Source organism: Typopeltis vanoorti, chromosome 14, assembly GCF_054136105.1.
Source record: "Typopeltis vanoorti isolate ZY-2024b chromosome 14, IOZ_Tvanoo_1.0, whole genome shotgun sequence".
Taxonomy (NCBI): domain Eukaryota; kingdom Metazoa; phylum Arthropoda; class Arachnida; order Uropygi; family Thelyphonidae; genus Typopeltis; species Typopeltis vanoorti.
The window spans coordinates 73,553,456-73,574,659 of record NC_143562.1 but is presented as its reverse complement, the minus strand read 5'-3'; the positions used below and the strand labels follow the sequence as shown (position 1 = coordinate 73,574,659).

Genomic DNA, 21,204 nt, shown 5'->3' with positions numbered 1-21,204 from the left:
ATCAGCATGACAGCAACATCATCGACAAATGTGTGCAAAAATTAAACAAAATAGCATCGTGAGAGAATGAATATGAAGCAAAATACTTCACTAATAATCGGAATCATGAAACTCGGTATCTTGAGATATATTACTAGGGAAACAATTATAGCTAAATTATTTTATGGCTTTCATTTCTCAAATTTTAAATAGATTTCTTAAATTTAACACAATACTGGATTTAGTTGTAATTGTTATATATATATATATATATATATAACTTCGAAGAATATAGCTTCCAAGCGAAGATTGGCATTACCACAGAAGCAACTAAAGCTGAGAGGAGCCAGCGTATTATGGTCTGTTAATTTTGAAAGTTTCCCTCGGTTGGCCTGTTTTTAGAGATCAAAAACCAGAGTTTATGAAAGAAAAACCAGTCCACCTCCGTGTGACAGGTGGAAGATCTAACTTACCTTTAGCTGAAAAGCCCTTATAAAGGTTTCTCACGTCCTAGAAAGGATTTCGAATTGAGGCATTTCAGAAAGGCAAATGTCGCAACGTCCTCGCTACTGTACGTCGCCAGGACGTTGGCTACGGAGATGTCGAAACAAACTTGTGAATACACATACTGATATTCTGATGTTGACAGAAGCCATCAGCATATTTCAGCATTAGAAGTTAAAAAAAAAAAGAAAGAAAGAAAGAAAAGAAAGGTAAATAAATATGAGGGAAGGTGATAACAAAGACGATCGACAGTGTAGCTAATCATAAGGGTAACTTAACTGTTTTAGAATTAAATATATTTTCTTTAAAAGCTATCTATTTATCACACACACACACACACACACACACACACACACACACACACACACACACACACACACACACACACACACACACACACACACACACACACACACACACACACACACACACACACACACACACTCGAATAGTAAATTTCTAATAACAAAACATCAATATGTGTTTTGCTAGTCAAAAATCAAGTGACAAGACAATTAAAAAAGAAATATAAATAAAAAAGACGTATTTCTTATAAAAAGATGACCGTAACCGTTGAAGATACAATACTGTATACGGTATATATATATATATATTTTTTTTTTTTCATGTAAATAGCATAAGGGTAAGTTTAATTAAGTATTGATTTAAATTTATTTAAAGCATAATTCAAACAGTTAAATTTTTAATGATTTATTTTCTTTATTTAATTAAACAATTCATAATTTATTTATTTTGTAAATAATTCTTTTTTTTAAATAAATTAAAAAATATATTTTTTTTCAGAAGCAAACTCTTCTCTTTAACTCCTCGGTTCTTTTTTTACGATTTTTTGTTTATTTACCGTTTCTTTCCATTAACCTATAAGTAAATATATACTATTTTGCTTATATTATGAAAATATTATGCATGACTGTTGCATACTTACAAATTAATGATGTAAAAATTATTTCTGAGAACTGATACAGATTCTGGATGTAGATAAAGTCCCACAAGCAAATCATTCCATTTCAGTTGAATATCAGGTTTAGCCGCGCACTGTTTGAAGTCCTTTCCATAACTTAATAGCACAAAGGCGAAGATGGTTAATTCAGTCTTGTGAAAATAGACTAGATTAGAATAAGAAAAAAAAATCAAGGGAAAAAAAAAGCAATCTGTTGCAATTTGAAACAATTTGCCAAAAGTAATAAATAAATAAACTAATATAATTATTAATTGCAAAACACTTTTGTGGGAAAAATGTCGACGAAATAGAAAAATGTGATAAACAAAATCACTTACATAATAATAATACATTAAAAAAAGTGTGAAATATGTGCGCCACTTTTAAAAAAATGCTTTTCCGGAACGAGGTCTTGCTCCTTATACCCTAGATCCTGCTCTGTTCTAACAGTTTTATTTCTAATTTTATAATTATGAAAGTGATTCAAAAATAAGTCATGACATTCTCAACAACTTAGAACTTTTAATCAGTAAAGTAGGTGATGCCTTCTAAAAAAGTGGGTTATTTGAAAGACTCTGCCTCATTATTATGGTATCTGTTCGTTTATGTAGATATATATATATATATTTATTCCACTAAAATTGTTCCTATTTGCTCTAAACAGGAATATATTTACTTTCAGAAAAGAACCCGGGTATGCAAAACTATAAAATGAAAGATGAGTTATTTACTTTGAGCTAGTAAATGCTTCCATTTCTTACCAACTACGTAGTGTTAAAAATAAAATAAAAAAAATAAAAAAAGATGGTTACCATTATTTCTGGCAGTCTGAAATGCCACTGAGAACATCCTAATTTTGGTGATGTTTCACAGAATGATTTTTTTTTTCTTTTTCTTCATCTGAATGCTCAGGCTTTGAAGAAATTGATTAATTCATGTGCTACAGCAGAGGGATCTAGAATTATGTAATAAAACGCTCACATCCTGTCGGCGTTTTAGAACATCTATTACAGGTCAAACCTGTCAGGTAATCGGTTCCAGAGTTACGTGTTGCATGAGGTCAATTCAAATCACATCCGCATTGCGCGCGGCCCCAGACATAAGCGTAACCTACTTTTTTTGCCAAGATCAAAGTCACGGCCAAGTACACTGGTCGGCCTTTGTTCGCGCATGCGGATTCAGTTTGAAACGCCTTCCTCCAATAATCCAGCAGCTTTCTTTGGCAACACTAGGAATCATTTTATCCATTCATGTGTTAGCAGTTACCTGAGATACTCTGCTGAATCTGCAAAGTTGAAAGACTGCTATTAGAAGTGGTGATTCTGATTTAACAATCTGAAAGATTCCCTCAAAAAATACACTGAGCAAATATTTAACCTAATACTCTCAAAACAAGAGGTATGTAAACTTTAATATATATATTCAATTGTTTTGATCCTCTTTTTACAATTCTGTCTATCGGTCCGTCACCCTATGTTTTGCAAAATTATTTCGATATCTTCACATGATCTTGAACTTCAGAGAATTTTAACAGCTCAACTGTAGGGGAGCTAATTGCATTGTATATACAGCATATATATATATTTGGAACTTTAATGAACACATTGTTTCGAAAGAACGAGCAATGACCGTGACTATATGCAAATACAGTGATCTGCCATTATATATTTATTTACACTTTAAATGCAAAACAAAGTAAATGGTGCAGCGGAAATTTTTGGAAGTCTCTGTGTTCCCTTCTGATGTGACGATAGGTTCTGACAACTAGCACACCGCAAGCTTTAGGTTAAAAGCCATTGCTTGTAATTAAACTTTCGTAAGCGGGAATCCCAATGCAAAGTGAGAAATCAACTTGTTTGAAATATATGAAAAGGAAAATTAGAATTAGATATAATGGATATATAGCATTTTTGTGGTCTTGCTAAGCTCTCTACCTGATGAAGTACAACAGCCCCTTCTGCCCTCTCCCCTAGATGGTTGGATCTACATAGACCTTAAATGAATTCCATATTGCTCATATCAACCGATACATTACGGTTAGTATTATTATTATTAACGTCACTTGAAGAATCAATAAACGCCTTTGGAAAGTTAATTAATAATTGCGTTACCTTAAACAGAAGAGATATATAGAATTTGTGATTGAAAGTAGATTAGAAATTCAAGAAACAGCGACAAACAAGTTCATAAACTCTAAGACGACGTTCATCTTTTTTATGAAGAAGTAGGCTTCTAAAACATGTAATGATTTATTAAATTATTGTAATGATTTATTATTAATTTCGTTACATATAAAACATGTAACGAAAAGATGTGAAAAGGAAATGATTTTTAAGAACGAAATGCTTCACATTTTTATCGCACTAAGAATGACGACTATGGACTTGACTGAGATTTATTTGCGAAATACTTGATGGCTTTGTGGGAAGAATTAAACTATAGGAATTATGCTTTATTGAGCAGAATACGGGTGAGTGATTCTTTACGATCTTTCCTCATTTCGTTTCTCAAATATAAGAAGCCGATTTGTGGTTTCTGATAGAATTTATCGAACTATAAGAGGACTCATAGCGGAAATCAAGGATGTTTTCAGCAGATGACGTTTTAAGAAGTATTTTTGAAGTGGTTAAAACTTTGTTTTCAGGAGTACTGAATAGTACTTTTCTAGAATAATGATAGTTATTTAAAAACAAGAGTTGAAACATGGATTTATTGTCCCTTTTCTTGTTTCTTCTTAGCGTAGTTCCCCACTGACTGTATTGTGAGAGATATGAAATCCCAGCTTCATTCAGTGAAATTTTAATACAAAGTACTAATTTGTATCGCAAGCATTTAATGAGAGTGGCAGACAATTTAAGTTTTTCTATTTATAAAGATTTTTATTTCCTACCAATACTTTAGTGATATTCTTGATATAACTATTTTTTGTTAAAAATAATTCTTTAAAACTTTTTTTTGTTAAAGGAAATAACAGTATTTTTTAAACATTATACTCTTGAAATCTAACAATAGTTGTGAAATTTTATATTTATATTTATATTATAGAATGCAGTCGTAGATATTTAAAAAAAAAAACCTGTTCTGCATTTGTAAATTCAGTTGTAAAACGTGGTCTAGACATAAACACAACATTCTTCTTGCTTTAAAGCACTAAGGGTAATTTTTTTCTTCCAGTTCCGTACGTTAACTACCTCTGCAGCTTCCTTATCCTCAAAACACCAGGCAACTGAATCGGAGAGCAGTATTCCAAATTGCTTATAAAAAGGAATAATAACTTCCTTATCAGTGTGTTTTTCAACATTCAAGTGATTCTATGTGCCTAATTTGCTCACTTTTGCAATACGCCTCTGAACTTAATAGCGGTGCTTGCAATAATGCAATAATACGTAGCTTGCAGTCTTTTCGGCACCAAGTGTAAAACTTGATACTTTGCTGCATTGAAATGGCAACCATTATCCTTTGCCAACAAGGTCAATTTATTCATACCATCCTGCAGGATCTCTTATATCACTTTTATTTTGAGATTCAATTCATCATCAGCAGTAAACAATCGCATATTTTATTACACTTAAAAGCATTTCCAATATCATTAATGTACAAATTAATCAGAATGAACGACAACGACGTACTCGTAGAGCTTTGCAATGGACTACTGGTCATCTGCCTTTTCTCTGATTCTGCCCTACTACTACTACTACTACTACTACTACTACTACACACACACACACACACACACACACACACACACACACACACACACACACACACACACACACACACACACACACACACACACACACACACACACACACACACACACACACACACACACACACACACACACACACACACACACACACACACACACACACACACACACACACACACACACAAACTGTTTAAAGTCTGTCACTACTCTACTCTTGTATCAACGTTATTGCTTTTCACATCTAAACCTAGATTTTAATATCCTTAATGTGTCGTACTAATTATCACTTATTAGTTCAATTATTGATCAGAAGCGATTTATTATGAGGCAATATTTTGTAGCATTGTATGTCCCAATTTATTGGTTTATTTTTTATTCAATAATTTAAAACCGTAAATAGTCCTCAGAAGTTGAAATTGCTGTAATGTTTGCTGTTCATTTTTGTATTATAATTGTGAATCTATCTGAAAATAAAGGAAGAGAATCAAAACCTTTTTCATATATATCTAATCTGTTCAGAAAAGCAGAAAATCCTTTGAACTTTGCATCAAAATGTTTCTAAGAAAACATGTGGAACTCATGTGATTGCCTTAATTAGTCACATGTTACACAACACGTCGCATCTTTAACAACGTGAAAAAAAAAAAAAGTCTGATCGCCATCATACGGAAGCCATCCCTGGAAAAACTAGAAGATGAAAGAACATTCACTGCAATTCCTGTAGAAGAAACGAGATAATATAGAATGCATCACAGAACTTTCAAAAAAAAAAAAAAAAACTTGAAGACAAATCATTGTTTTGCTATTCAAGAACTGAAGATTTAATCAACCCACGACGAGAGCAACCCATATTGACTCGAGTCGTATGCAAAAAAATATTAAATATTAGATTTGACAGGTATGATCCTATTTAAAAATCATTCCTTTCAGAAGTAGCATAAAAACTATTTAATTGAACTATTGTAGTCTGGATACCTTGGTCAGTCAAATCCCGTTTTTTTTGCATAATTTTGTTATTCAGACAGGGTATTTTTAACGATACTGAGGTGGTGCTGATTAAGCAGTTTATCACGTCCGCATATGCAGTTGACTGACTGCTGTGGGGACTGGGCGGGGGGACGGAGGAATCCAGTCTCTAATAACTCTTCTGAATATCTACAGGATAGACCAACCTTTGACAGCAAAGGTTGGTCGATTGGTAGAACCTCTGCTACTAATGGCTCACGCAAAAAGTTAAGCAAGTTTGAGCGCGGTTAGTAGTTGGAAGGAAATAAATCGTTCGATGCTGTTGGCACACTCTCCCTCGTCCAAAGACTCCCTCCAGGAAGTCCAAAGACTCCCTGAAAATATCACATAATAATAATAATAATACTCTCAGCGTAACGAATAATTAGAATAGTATAATAAGCAATTATATACATTATTCATCCTGTTCCAATAGCGGATAATCTTTTGAGATCGTTATTTTAATCATTCTATAGAAGGCTTCAGTGAATCATTCTCAATATCACATGATATATGTACAATAGCATGAACTATTGATTATTATTAACATATAACTTCTTTTTTTTTTATTTTATTTTAATTTTCCCATGGTATTATTACACCAGATCATAGAGGTCAAATTCATGTATTTATACAGCACTTTTTCTGGGTTGTTATAAAGTTCACATTTGGAAATATTCATACAATTTAGTAAATGCATTGGCGATGCTTCCTCGATGTTACAGATTTTAACATATAACTTACAAACAGTTAGTGATCTAAGAACAGAATTAGACTCATTCCAATCATCTGGAACACACTGATTTCCCATACTCAACTTGCTAGTACTTATCACATAGCATCAATTGTCTATTCAACCAGCCAAGCTATCATGCATCTCCATTTTCACAGATTAAACAGCAATTTATCATGTACTAATCTGTACAGTTTTAACCAAATCATGAACTTTGCAGTCTTGTAATGCCACTCTCACCTTATAACATATAAGAAAATTGCCAGAACAAGAAACCCAAACAAACCCCATGCTGACCTTTATAGAGAATCATATCCTATCTACTGAGTTCTTCATCACTATTTTAGCTAAGAGTAGGGTCCTCAAAATCTTAATTATCTCTATAGAGATGCAAAGAGGTGTGTAATTCGATATTCTTTTCTTACAAAGTTCCTCCTGAAGAAATATTTTGTGTTTTTATCCGGACCTTTCCAATTGCAGATCTCAATAAATAACCCAGCCGAAGAAAGACACTTTCAATTTATTTAAGCATTTCTCCAAAATAAGTGATTTCACATCCATTTCCACGATATTTTAATATCTATTTAACTATTACTTCAAACATCATTTATCACTTCACACGCGCGTCAAACACCACAATCACTTCTAATTTCCGCGGTCTTGTGAAATAGGAATAAAATCATTTTATACTTCTATGAAAACACCAGAATGAATTACCAATTTGAAAGTTTCACTGTGTATTTCTTCCGGTGTTACCTAACGATCATACAAATCGCGGAAATTATTTTTTCACTATAATTTTCTATTATAAGCTGCATAGCAAAAAAAAAAAAAAAAATAGAATTTTTAGCATGCTTCGTAAATTTTTCTCTGGTATTCAAATTCCTTCTCTCTCTCATTCCTAACGGGCACTATGTATTCCTCATGAAGTTGTCACTGCCCATTACTTTATATTCTTCAATAATATTTTCTTTTCGGAAATGCTTACCTAATTTCTTAGTAATCCACTTCACTATTACTATATTTTTCTATCTCTGGGAAATACGTCTAACAGTTTTCTGCTAGTCGAATTTCCTAATTTAAACATCTTAATATAGAGAAGGAAATTTATTCACAATTTCCAGAAAATTCATTAAAAGGATTATATGAAATGTTTCAAGGATATGGGATATTTATCCTTGTGATGAATAACATCTTTTCACTCTCCGAACGTTACACTCCTTTCCTAAAAGGGTTTCGTCGTGTATCTTTATTTCCCTTGTTAAAAAATTCTAGGTTAATTTTGTCCATGTCCCATAATTATTTTCCTATATTACTGAATAGGTCGTATCTTCTTGATTAAAAAAAGTTTCATAGTTGCAACTGTGTTGTTTTTTTTTTCAATTATTTCATTCTTTTCGTGTTTTTTTTTTTTTAATATTTATTATAAATTTGTCTCTTTGATATTATTTCTTGTTAACAGAAGAGTATGTGTGAGAAGTTTTATACCTTAGAATGCACACACACACACACACACACACACACACACACACACACACACACACACACACACACACACACACACACACACACACACACACACACACACACACACACACACACAACACAGAATGTATTGAATATCACTATAAGCTTCTGAGATTTTCGGTGGTTACGTGGAAATTCCTGAGTTCCGGTATAAAGACCGCATGATTGTAAGATAAAACTTCATTATTTCTAAACTTCTTACTAGTTTCCTAAACTTTTTTTTTTGTATACTTCATTGGAAGAGTTTGTTAGATATTAGTTAAACGACGAAAGACCTTTATTGCATCAAACCTGAATGGAATGGAATCGACGATTTAAAATTGGTTTACTGATGGACGCGGGGTGACATATGTACTTAATTGGAATTATCATAATCATACAAAACATAATGTGCATTATATCTAAGGCCTGTATTCATGAAATTCTTCATGAAAGATTACCAGAATTTCTTCGGGAAGTCAAGAATATTGTGATATGTCTGAAACACAAATATTTTGAATTCTTTTCATAGCTTGATTATGCAAGTATGACTATTTAGGGATAAACGCGTATTAAAAACTAAACACTGACATTCTAGTTCCCCTCTGATATTTTTCAGTTAACTCAAACATATGAAATAATAATTTCGCCCTTAGTTTGTGTAACAGAATAGTTATTTATAATAAAACAATGCAACGTTATCATACAAAAAAAAAAAAGCGCAGTTCGAAAACTGGATTTGAATGTGTCTGTGATGCTAGGAATATAACATGATTTCGTAATTACGTCGTATGAAACGTTTTTGCTAATCACGGCAAAAATACAAAATTCAGTGTAATTCAGAATAATTACGGCGGAAGTAAATCTGTAAGGCCAGTGCATCATACCAGTTAACTGTATGTTATGGCCGGTTTGCTTGTTTTACGAGAACATCATAAGGATATAGTGGGTTTTTCCACTCACAAATCAGGAACTATCCGAAGAGCATGCGATTAACGGACAATATACAATTTGCTAGCCTCGTTGACTTGATTGCTTTGGCCCTAATTCCAACTAAAACGAAGCTCTAATGCTTTTTGATGTTTTTATCACGCAAATCCTAGACGCTAATCTGTAAATGTTTCACGGAAAACAGACATTAACGATATGATTAAAAGTTAATATTAATGTATTATGAAAATGTACATGCCATCTAAAATGTATTATTATTATTATTAATATTATTATTATTATTATTATTATTATTATTACGTGAGATCTCCAAGGAGTTCAAGGACTCATTGCGAGGGGAGGGCACTCTACTCTACTCGGCTAAACACATCATACCGCATCCCCTACTGCTAATTCTCCTACTACACAACTGCTATCAACGCCATCTACCAACCATATTTTGCTATTATTATTGATATATTAATTATATATTATTATTGATACAATCGAATTCGCAAAGATGAAATAGTAAAGTTTTCGTTACTATTTAGTCATCTTGATTGTTACTTAACGTTACTTCAATTTACAGATGACGTAGAAATATAAAAATATAACCAAAAAATTGGGCAATTTTGAAGTTTAAAGTTTTTTTTATCTTGCAGAGTCTGTATATCATGAATTTAATATATAAAATTATCTTGGCAATAACCAAAAATGACTTATCGCCTACTCCCTATAAGGAAATAAAAGACGTTAGCTGATTTTTTTTTAATGTAAATTAAAAGTTTAACTTAAACTGGCTATTTATAGTCATACACATTTATGTTTAGAAATGGCAATTTTGTACACTGTAGACTAAAATATTGTCGAAGACATTTGAAATAGTGAACGTCATAAAGGTCACTCTTATACTACATAGGATATTTTTAATCGAATTTTATTACGTAAAACGACAGAACTCATTTCACATTATCGAAAGCTGAGCTAAAGTATAATCTGTTTCACGTAAATCATACAATGAATAACATATATGAAAACGAAAATAAAGTTTTCAATATTTTTCATCTAAAATTATTTTGATTATCAAATAACTTTTCTAATTGTAACATAATTACCTTTAGATTTAAATGAAAGGTTCCAAGCGCTTGCCTTTTGTAAACTTTTTGCACTTTCAAGAGCGTCAAGATTGTCGTTTGGAATCGTCTGCTTGTTTTGCTAAACGGTAGAGGGCGCTGGTCCAAAATCTTTATTTTGATCGGCTTCGATCAAACCACTAACATGCAAAAAATTGAAATAATGAAAATTCTGGGAAAAATAATATTACTAACTTTATTTCGAATAAAACTTCAATATGTAAGTTTTTTCGGAAACCAAAATTAGCATTAAAATATTTTAATGCTAATTTTGATTTCATAGCAAAAATTCAAGTAAATTGCTTGAAAATTCAAGTAAATTGCTTCAATGAGATTGCTGCTACTACCATTCGTTTAAAACGTTTGTTAGGGCTAAGAAACCTCTCCTGTTCTATTTGAGAAATAAAAAGTGTTATCGAGTTTATTTTATTTTATTTATTTATTTACTTCGAGGATGAAGTAAACGTGAGGTTTAAAACATATAAGTTTTAACTGGGATGGACAAAATCACAGTTTTTTTGAAGCAAATTGTTTCGGTAGAAGATGCTTAAAACTGAAAGTATTAGAATGAAGAGTGATGACAGTATTCAGTGTTCTCTGAATGCGCAATTTTTGACCCTTCTCTCACACTTTCTTCTGCTACTGTCTTACAGATAGTTTTGAATATTGCCTTAGTTGTGGTCCCTAAATCCGTACTCATCTGCACCAATTATTGAAGAACTCAAACAAATGAATTTGTAAAGGAGGAATGGTGGATGATTCCAGAGTGACCGATGATTTGGTTTTAATGGAATCTTTATTTTCGTGTGTTATAACAACTCAATAGCCTGTTTAAATAACTAAATTTCTAGAGACTATAGCAATGTTCTTTGATTATTCACCAAGGATATTCTTCTTATGACAATGGGCCAGCGTGCATTTGTTTACATAAAAGAAGGTTTCGATTAAATTAAATTTTGAAGTATTGGGGAAGCGAACACAACGATTGCACTTGCATACAGCCTCTTTTAACCTCAACTTGCTTGCACTGTGTGTACTGACTAAGATACGATTAAGATACAATACAATGTAAAACAAAATATCACAGCACAATATCATATACAATACAGTTAACACCAGAACTTTTCGGATTTCTATCTGAAATCAAGGGATACAGTATACCTATCCAAGTTTTAAGAGAATAGCATATCAGTTTGAAATTTAATGGCAAATTGAAAATCTTTTCTAAGTTGGCCATTATATCTATCATTACTTGGTTCACTAAAGGTAATGAACGAACTCACATGGCATACTATCAATAAAATTTAAACTATATAATTTAAAAAGATATTTTACATACTTAGCTCCCAAAATGTTCAATAGCTTTGACTCCAAAATAATTCTCTGAAATAACCTTTCTTCCTCATACTCTTGAATAATGAAACATTATTTTGGAGCTTTTGGGATCTAGGTATGCAAAATATTTTGCATACCGAGTTCACTTAGTGTGCAAAAAATAGCACACTAAGTGAACTGTTCCATCTTCTCATATCATGTTAATATCATGCGTGCGAGTGTGCGCACACACACACACAAATTAATTATGTCTGCTAATTGCGTGCACATTCTCCAGCTAGTTTGCCTATTTTGTAGGATGAGAAACCCGAGTTTTCGGTAGCATTCCTTGCAAAGTCCACATGCCACACATTTAGCGGAAAAACTCATAAAGAATCCTCGCATCTCTGATAGTATTCGAACCACGATCGCTCTCCAACCGCAGGACAAATTGCTGCTTCATTGAAAATGCGCAACATATGTAGTTTAGTTGGCAAAAATCAGTGCTGTACAGGAATTGTGTTCGTAATGTTCACATTCAAAATACACACTAGTTGAATTCTTTAGTCTGCAGAGCAGTGGAGAATACAGAATTGTCACGAAGAAGAAGCAAAAACTGCATGTTATTTATTTATTTATTTATTTTTTTTTCCAATTCATAAATGTTATGCATTGTACGGTGCAGGCTACACTAACTGTTGTTCCACTTTCCATAAATTTAGCAGACAAAACATACCACTCTATTATCTGAAAGGATAGAAGCATTATATTTATTCAGAAGGATACCACTTTAAACTTTCAAGTCTATAGGAATTGGAAATGTTTTCATTTATTTTGCGATATTCATTTATTTAGAAAATAAAGTGGCAAACTCACATTTTATCCCCTGAAAGGAAAATTTAAAGCAATCATTTCCTTCAGCAGCACATCAATCGAATAGCTGCTGTAAACCATCATGGTTTCGGTCTGATCTTCCATCAAATTCCTCAGTAACAAATGCTACAAAACTTTACAGTCATCTAGTTCGTAGCGTAGTACTATATACTACTTTATTGTTGTTCATAAAAATAAAAAATATTATGCACTTCCCCTACAGAAGACCAAATTTTTAAATGAGTGGCTGTTTTGAGTTACAACTGCACACCTTTGCTGCGAATTATGGAATAGACTCGTGTTATGTTCAGTGTTGTCCTACCGTGAAACATCATTTTTTGGGAATTATCGAAGTACGTTTTATAGTTTTTAAGTTTATAAATTGGGTATATTTACATTCATTTGATCTAATGTTAGTTTTATTTTGTTTTTTTATAGATATCATGATTCGGTTGTGGTTAATATTCTCATTGGTGATAGCTTCTGCAGTCGCCTCCACAAAGCGAGAGGACGGATCAGTGAGTGGAGGTTCTGGTAGTAACAACCCAGTCTATTCTCCATCGGCATCTTCTGGTGGAGGTAACTACGGTGGTTCCAGTTATGATGCAGCGGAATCGAGCTCAAATTACAAAGCGCAGCCATCTTCTCAAGGCAATCTCTACTATTACTACTACCCTGTTCAAGACAAGAACCAAGATCAAGCTTATGCCAGTTCTTCTACCCATACTTATGCTACAGCAGCAGCTTCAAATCCTTATGAAGGCGGTGAATCATCCGGAGTTAGCTATCAAAATCAAAACCCAGACAGTTACGTAGCTCAAGACACAAGCTATGCTAACACCCTAAATCAGCTGAATGGTTACAATGTAGCTGGTCTAAGCAATGGAGGATACGCTGTCGGCGGTCTTGGCACCGGTTATGGAGTTGGAGCATTGAACACTGGCTATCCAGCAGCAGCAATCCCCGCTTATGCTGCTGCACCTGCCGCTGCCGCCGCTACTGGAGTTGCGACTTATCCTGCTGCAGCTGCAGCAGCTATTCCAAGTTATGCTCCTACAAATGCTGGATTAGCTCAATACGCCGCACAACTTGCTGGTTATGGAGGACAGTATCCTTATGGAGCACCTCAAGGTTACACAAGTAACAGACGCTACGGTCTCGGTTCTCTCATCATGCCCATGCTGGCCTTGGCAGGACTTGGCTTGTTAATTCCAACAGCGGTTTCCAATCTAAGCAGCAGGAACAAGCGTTCAACTGATGCACATCGTAATCCTCTAAGTATGATCAATGAATACAAAGATAAATTGGAGCGCTATTATTCCCTCTACCGGTCGGCAGTAGAGAAAGAAGACTGCATGAATCGGGTCATCTGCGAACTTGGAAGCGCAATGAGTGAGGTCCGGGGAAAGTCGGCCATTGTTGTGTAAGTCTGACTTCCTGTTTTATAGATCTAGCGATTAATATGAAGGGGAAGGGGGGGGGGAAATAATGTCCAGTTTTTTAGGACAAATCATAACGATTCGTCGATGTATGAAACAAGTTTTGATTTTTTTTTTCTCATTAAGAAAACCGGATTCTTAATTACCTCAAATTCGGTATTGGGACATTTCTTAAACCACCGTGCATAAAATTTAATTAAGATCCACCCAGCGGTCATTTAAGTTTGCTATTGAAGTTAATACATCAGGATGTTAAAAAACATATAAAAATATTTATAACTGTCGAGGAATGAATTCTGAATATCTTGTCCCCGAGTTCTTCAAGATGTCAATTTTAATGTGATATTTTATGAACTTAAATAAAAAAATGCTAGAAAATTTTATTTATTTATTTGGGATTTAATTTTTGACGATGTTCGCTCAATAATACATGATAATGTTTATAAAAATGCGACGATATATCACTTTATAAAGCAATATTAATGTCCAAATGCCTTGACTTTCCCAATCAGTTCACCTATTTGACAGACATGTGTCCACAGGATATTTGAAATATCAAAAGCGATTTAAAAAGAAATTGTGTAATGGATTCTAATGGCAATATTTAAAGAAATTCTGCTACTTAATGAAAATAGTCCTCTCTAAAGAGACATAAGATAAACCAAAATATTTTAATTCACTTCAGAGATGCAAGGGTGGAGAAGAATTGTCGGTCAAGACTTTAATTAAAAATTAAGCACCTATCAAATGTTTTCTTTTCATTGGACTGGGAGGATTCACATCGTGGTATGAAGAGGGGTCATATTCCAGTAGCTCTTAATAATGATTTAATTTTAGTGATAAACATTGCACTAGCAAAAGCTCCTATACATTTATTTTCATAAGTGACTTTTCGAAGTATTGGCAAGATATCAGTTTTTTGTGGTTAGCGGTAAATTTTTACATTTCCTTATATAGACTTAATGTCTTTTTCTGATTGTTCCTAACTAATTTGTGGGTAATAAGGATATTGAAAACCTTTAAATTTTTTCGCAATTTGCTATTTAGTATCTTCAGTTTATCCCTTGATCAATGAAATCCTTTCTGATATACTGAAATCTCCTCTAGTGTGTATTTTGTTTTTAAATCTGGAGAAACAGTTTCAGACAACTTTCGGTTGGTTTACGAGAAATGAATATTTTTTGCTGCAAATATTTACAAAATCCATCTTTTTTTTTTTTTTTTTTTTTTTACTTACTTACTGAGACTTCCTGGTTTAAAAAAATTAATTAAATCAGTAATAATGTAAAGTACTAATGATGAAAATACAGCATTATTTATTCATCTATCCTCTTCATTTATTACACAGTTAGATTCCCACACCGTGCCTTAGCCGAAATACATGATAACGTGATCAAGAGGAAAAAGACTGCTACTAAAATGCTATCGTTCTATAGATTGTTTGTACTTGACGATGTAATTTATTAATATATTTCATATAAGCACGCCTTCACATCTGTTATAATACACGAACTAAACAGTTTAATTATATCGGTAGATAAACAATCCAGTGCAATTTTTAACAGTGCATAAACAATACAAAAAATTCTAAAATAATTCGAAAGGCGACGTTTATTAACAGTTTTTTCCCGGCGAACAAGAAATAGATATCATGGAGATAAGATATCTTATACATGTCCATTTAATATCCTATACTGAGATTTTTTTTTTGTTTTTGTTTTTGTTTTCCGGTATACACTGCTCTATAGACCCAACATGGAACTTTTTCAAGTCACTCCAGTCCTGAAATAGGATGAATCTCAAATCGGGCGATGAAAATTATCTATCAAAAATAGAAATATCAGATCAATTCAAAATGATGAATTCATCAAGCATAAAGAATGGCGGAATTATTTAAATATTAACTGAAATAATTTAGCATTAAATACGTGACCCACATTCAGTATGAAAAAAATAAAACATATACAATCGTTACTCCTCATTCTGGAGTTGTTTTTAGATCTAAAAATCTGAATTACCAGGGGAGAAACAATTTGCTTCAGATCCACTAGCTAGGTAAAAAAATAAAATAAAATAAAATAAAATAAAAAATAAAAATAAAAACTTCTTTAGTCATCAATAGTATTCAGAACTCTTACATTGCGTTACACATCATGCATGATAAATATTGAAGATATTTTGATGCAAGGAAAGAATTAAAAAAGCCCATTTACACTTCGAATCAACAAGAAAAATAAAAAGTCGAAATCAATTAAATGTAGGCGTCTGTTTTTACTTTGTTTCCTTTGAAATTTTCGATATAACAAAACTCAGTTTGAGAATAACGGGTAATATAACGAATAGAAGTTCTTGGGCACAAAGTTTGGAAAGCATTGTTAATTAGATGACTTATTTCCCAGATTACTTCTGTTACGCCATAATAAAAGGTGTCATTTTCTTTCTTCTTCTTTTTTTTCTTTGTTATTCTTTTCCAATTTTTTTTGTAAGTGCAGTCACGGAAGCGACAGGCCATTTACTTTTCGGCTGAACAGAACTAGATTGGATTTCCATCTAGTACGGGTGGAATCTTTATGCGGAGTTTTTAACTGAAGGTGAGTTCGCTAGCTTCACACGGAAAAAAAATAAAAAAATAAAAAAATTTAAAAAAAAGTGTGGTTTCGGATGAAACTCTCATCCGGTGCACGTTATGTTTTTACTATTAATATCCTTCAAAAAAAGTATTAACAGGATAACTGAGCCAGTTTCTTACTCTCTCTCTCTCTCTCTCTCTCTCTCTCATTTATAGATGTTTATTTTATTTTCTTCTTCCTATCATGGATTTAGGAGAAGTGATCTATGGCATTGCTTTCTTAATCTTCCAGTTACTTTTTTTCCCATTCGCTTTATACATAAACAACAATTCTGATAGACTTTTATTGTCCATCTTAGATGCTCTACCTTTTTGATTTTTTTAAAAATCCAACAAACATGAGACCCTCAAGGATTTAACTAGTCTCCATATATCTTTCTCACTTCCTATATATCTTAAGGAAAATAAATTTTTTTTGTATTCTTCTAGCTCTTTCTCAAATATTTTCGAGAAGGTTTTTTAAGGAAGTATGACACTCATTTCTAAATCAGTGTTTTATTCAGGATACAAAATATTACTTTCTTTGGATCAATAAATTCATATTAGTTATACGTATATTTAGTTTAGAAATTTAATAATACCACTTTCGGTTATTTAAATATTACAGCCTTGTAGGTTTGGATGAAGGATTCATACTATAATAATGTTTTATTATATATTAAGTTAAATTTTCAGCTTTAAAAATGCGAGAAAAGGTTATATAGACGTATTTGTTTGAAGAAAAGCAAGCAAATATAAATGCCTGTCAATGAAAGCAGTAAAAGATATAAAAAAATGTTAGAAGAGCTCTTAATAATAACGTTATAACTCTTGTTTGTTAGAAAAAAATTAAGAGTACTTATAAAAATGTAAATGCAAAATCCTTCAACTACTTATGTGTAAGGAGAGGGATAATTAAAGTACGCTTCAATCTTAATAAATGAACGTGTTTATTTTTCTAGCTGGCACTATAATAAACGTTTATTTTATTTTGTTTTAACAGTGTACTGGATAAACTGGTCCCCAAATGGATGAAAGGCAAGATGGATATATTCAAGGCCGGAGCTCTGTCACCAGAAATAGGGAAGTGCAAGAAATTCAAGTGCTGAAAACCTGCTTGTGAGATCAGGTTAAGGAACTGTGTCAATGCACCGAGTTGGCCAAGAAGATAAAACTTGCCCTCCAGTTTAAAATAAACAAGCAAAATACCAGCACGGGCTGAAGAGGTCTTCCGACACACGTTTCACCAAAGTTACGTGTTGACAGTTTCGCCGTATGGGCCGTGCCCTAAAGCAGGTTACATAGGTGACGCTACATTTTTTTTTCATGACCCTGACCTTCGAAGAGCGGCACCGTGACCTGGAAGTGTCGTGGTATCTTCCACGATTTTGCGGATGTGAAGGAAAGGGATGTAATAAAATGAGAATTCCCCTAATAGTTTCCCACCCCTCTATGCCCCAGGTGTTTGAAGTTAGGAATGTTTTTCCCTCTCCTTCATGTCAGCAATCATTGTCTTCTTGGCCTTTTTAGTATATATATGCATATATATATTTAAAATGTCATAACATAAAGCATTTTACGTCCAGTGGGAATGATAATCATAAAAATAATAAACTCATTAATATCCAGATAGGATAATAAAATATCCCTTTTTTTGTGTACCCTCCTACTCCTCTTGTTTATGGAGGTTAATGGGATTAAAATGACAAGTATATTCTTTTGTACAAAATTACGTAAAATGTGATGAACAACTAATGATTCCAGATTTGTATGGATCTGAAAATCTATATATATGTATTAATATACAATAATACATGCATATATATAGATGTACATTATCATAGTTATTTTTGAATTGTTCCCTATCAGTTGTAGCATTACATAAATGACTCAAGGGATGCATTTTAATAAGAGCATTATTTATATTTTTTGCGCAATTTACCTATGAACATTAACCCTAGCTTATATAGGATTAAAAAAAAATCAATATGTATCTATGTGAATCATTCATAACACGGTCTTTTGGTATCCCTACTTGCGTTAAGAATTCAATTGTGTTCGTTGATTTTAACGAGATAAACTTATTTATGCATGCCTAAGCATGCAAATAAACAAACAGAAAGATTATACTTGTTAGTTAAATAATAACCAACTCAGGATAATAAGCTTATACCATGTTATGTTTTAAATATTGTATGGTTGATAGGGTGAGCAGCAATATTTATCTTGTCAGAAGTAGGCAAGAATTAGTAGATTTTATGATCTTGTCATGTATACATGTTTTTGTACCAGTTTGTATACACACACATCGACAGACACAAACACACCCACATTCAGAGAGAGAAAGAGTGAGAAAAAGAGAGAAAGAGTTAATGTCTAAATTGTAATTTCTTCTACAACTTTAAGTTGTAAAGGTGTTGTTAATGCTCAACTTATTAGCTTCAGGCCTCTTATGTGTAGACCTGAGCGAATTCATTTATTATCTAGTGTACAGAGCGATTAATTAAACTAGGCAAAGGAGCTTTAACTATTTTCTCCCCCTCCCTCCCACTCTCCTGTTTGCCTGTCCCCTCCAATATGAGTTTCATTATTAACCCTGATGGTTGTTTTTCCTGGTCAAATATATTTATTCAATTTCATTGAAAGAGCTGTGTATATGCCTGCCATGTTTGTGTGAAATAAATGTTTTTGTTAAAGTAATTGATGCCTTTTGTTTCTTGTGTGTCACTCTCACTCACTCACTCAGTTCCTATATTTGAAAGACAAACAATCAAAACAATGATTAATCAAATTATTATAACTGGCTTATCATCACAAACTATACAATTTCTTTGCAGAGAATTTCTAGGATTGGGTTTTTCATTACGTTTACTTGAGATGATTTACATATCGAACTTGAGGCGCACTAGAAATTTATACAATGTATATTTTAAGCATTGCAAGCTTAAACAAACCACTTTCACATACTAACATCATATTGAGAGACAGAAACAGATGACAGTATGCATATGGCTTAAGTTAATTACTGGAAGTAATTAACTAGAGATAGTCAGTTACAATCGTCTCGGTCTGAGGATATTTCAAAGTTCTAGTATAAAGACCACACTGTTGATTCTAACAACAACAAAAAATTATTGGCTCTACTGCTAGTTTCGTATATCTTTTTGTGCATTTCTTTGGGAGAGTTTGTTATTAGATAAAAGTTAATCGCGGACTTGGTTCACTTAGTGGTTTAGTGTATTCGTTCTCCAACAGACTGCGAGTTTGCATCCCACTGTGGTCATGGATGTTTGTGATTGTTTTTATGTGCTAACGAATTTCATCACCCGGTGTGAGACCACCGTCCTGCTTATTGGAGGCCTGAGGTGGCTTGAAAAAGTTCACTTTAATTGATCTCTGCAGCATGGAATGGGAGCAATGGTTGATTTTTTTTTTTTTTTTGTAACAATGGACGCATGTTGTCATAAAGGGGAAAGTTCTGATAAACACCTAGAACAAAAATGATATTAAATCAACTGATATAACCACAAGAAAGAGCATACGAGGATATAAGAACATAAGTTACATTCATAACTCTGCTACTAGTATGTTCTTTCTTGTGGTTAGATCAGTTGCTTTAATATCATTTTTGTTCTAGGTTGGTTCTAGGTGTTTATCAGAACTTTCCAGACTTCCTCCTCGTATATGTAGTTAGTCTGAATTGCCACGTTTCGAAATATAATGTGCATCATATCAAAGGTCGGTATGTGTGAGATTATTGAATGATGATCAGACTGGATCTCAGGTGATTCTTGGTTTTTATTACATCGAGTAGGTTTGCGTAGTATAGCTTTCTTGAATTTTTTAAAGCAATTATGGTCCACAGGATGACCCTCGTTGGTTGTATGATAGACTAATTCGGATTTGTGTTTTCTCTTTTTCAGCATATATAATATGTTTTGAGGCTCTCCGACTGCAAAAAAAATCTGGCACATGACCATTGTTACAATATAAATATATATTTAAAAAATAATAATAATTTATTAAAGACACTGGGATGCGCTGCTGTCTTTTCTTTCCCCTTTGATTCATTTAATACGTTATGACGCAAAAAAAAAAAAAAATATATATATATATATATATATACACAGTACTGAACTTCGACACCCCCCCCCTTTGTGTACACGCGCTATGCTGTTCTACTGCATGCACATTTATAGAAGAGCACGTGTAGAGTCTACGCCATTACGTTTAGCTGTAGCAATGGTGTTGACGTTGGAAGAAAAGACGTTTATTGTTGAGTTGGTAGAGCAAATGGTCCAAGCCTACGACATGTTTGTCAACAATGTGTTCGTCGTTTCGTAAGCGGGCCCCAAAAAATAGTGTCATCGCTACTTCCTCCATAATGTCTGATTTCGAACGAAGTGCATTTCTATTTCAGCGGTCATGTAAACAGACAGATCTACAGGTTCTTGGTTTCTCGAGACCTCAATTTGTCCAAGAGAAACCTCTTCACAGTGAAAAGGTTATC

General features: G+C 33.0%; 1 protein-coding gene across 1 annotated transcript in view; it reads left to right on the top strand.

The window, feature by feature from the left end:
* LOC150099663 (uncharacterized) overlaps window positions 1–17,803 on the top strand; it is a 36,313-nt gene extending 18,510 nt beyond the window's left edge. The window contains exons 2-3 of the mRNA XM_090403474.1: window positions 13,086–14,070; window positions 17,698–17,803. Coding sequence (XP_090259600.1) covers window positions 13,091–14,070; window positions 17,698–17,803 — 1,086 coding nt within the window. The 5' untranslated portion in view covers window positions 13,086–13,090. The remainder of the gene's footprint in view (window positions 1–13,085; window positions 14,071–17,697) is intronic.
* The last annotated feature ends 3,401 nt before the right edge of the window (window positions 17,804–21,204 follow it).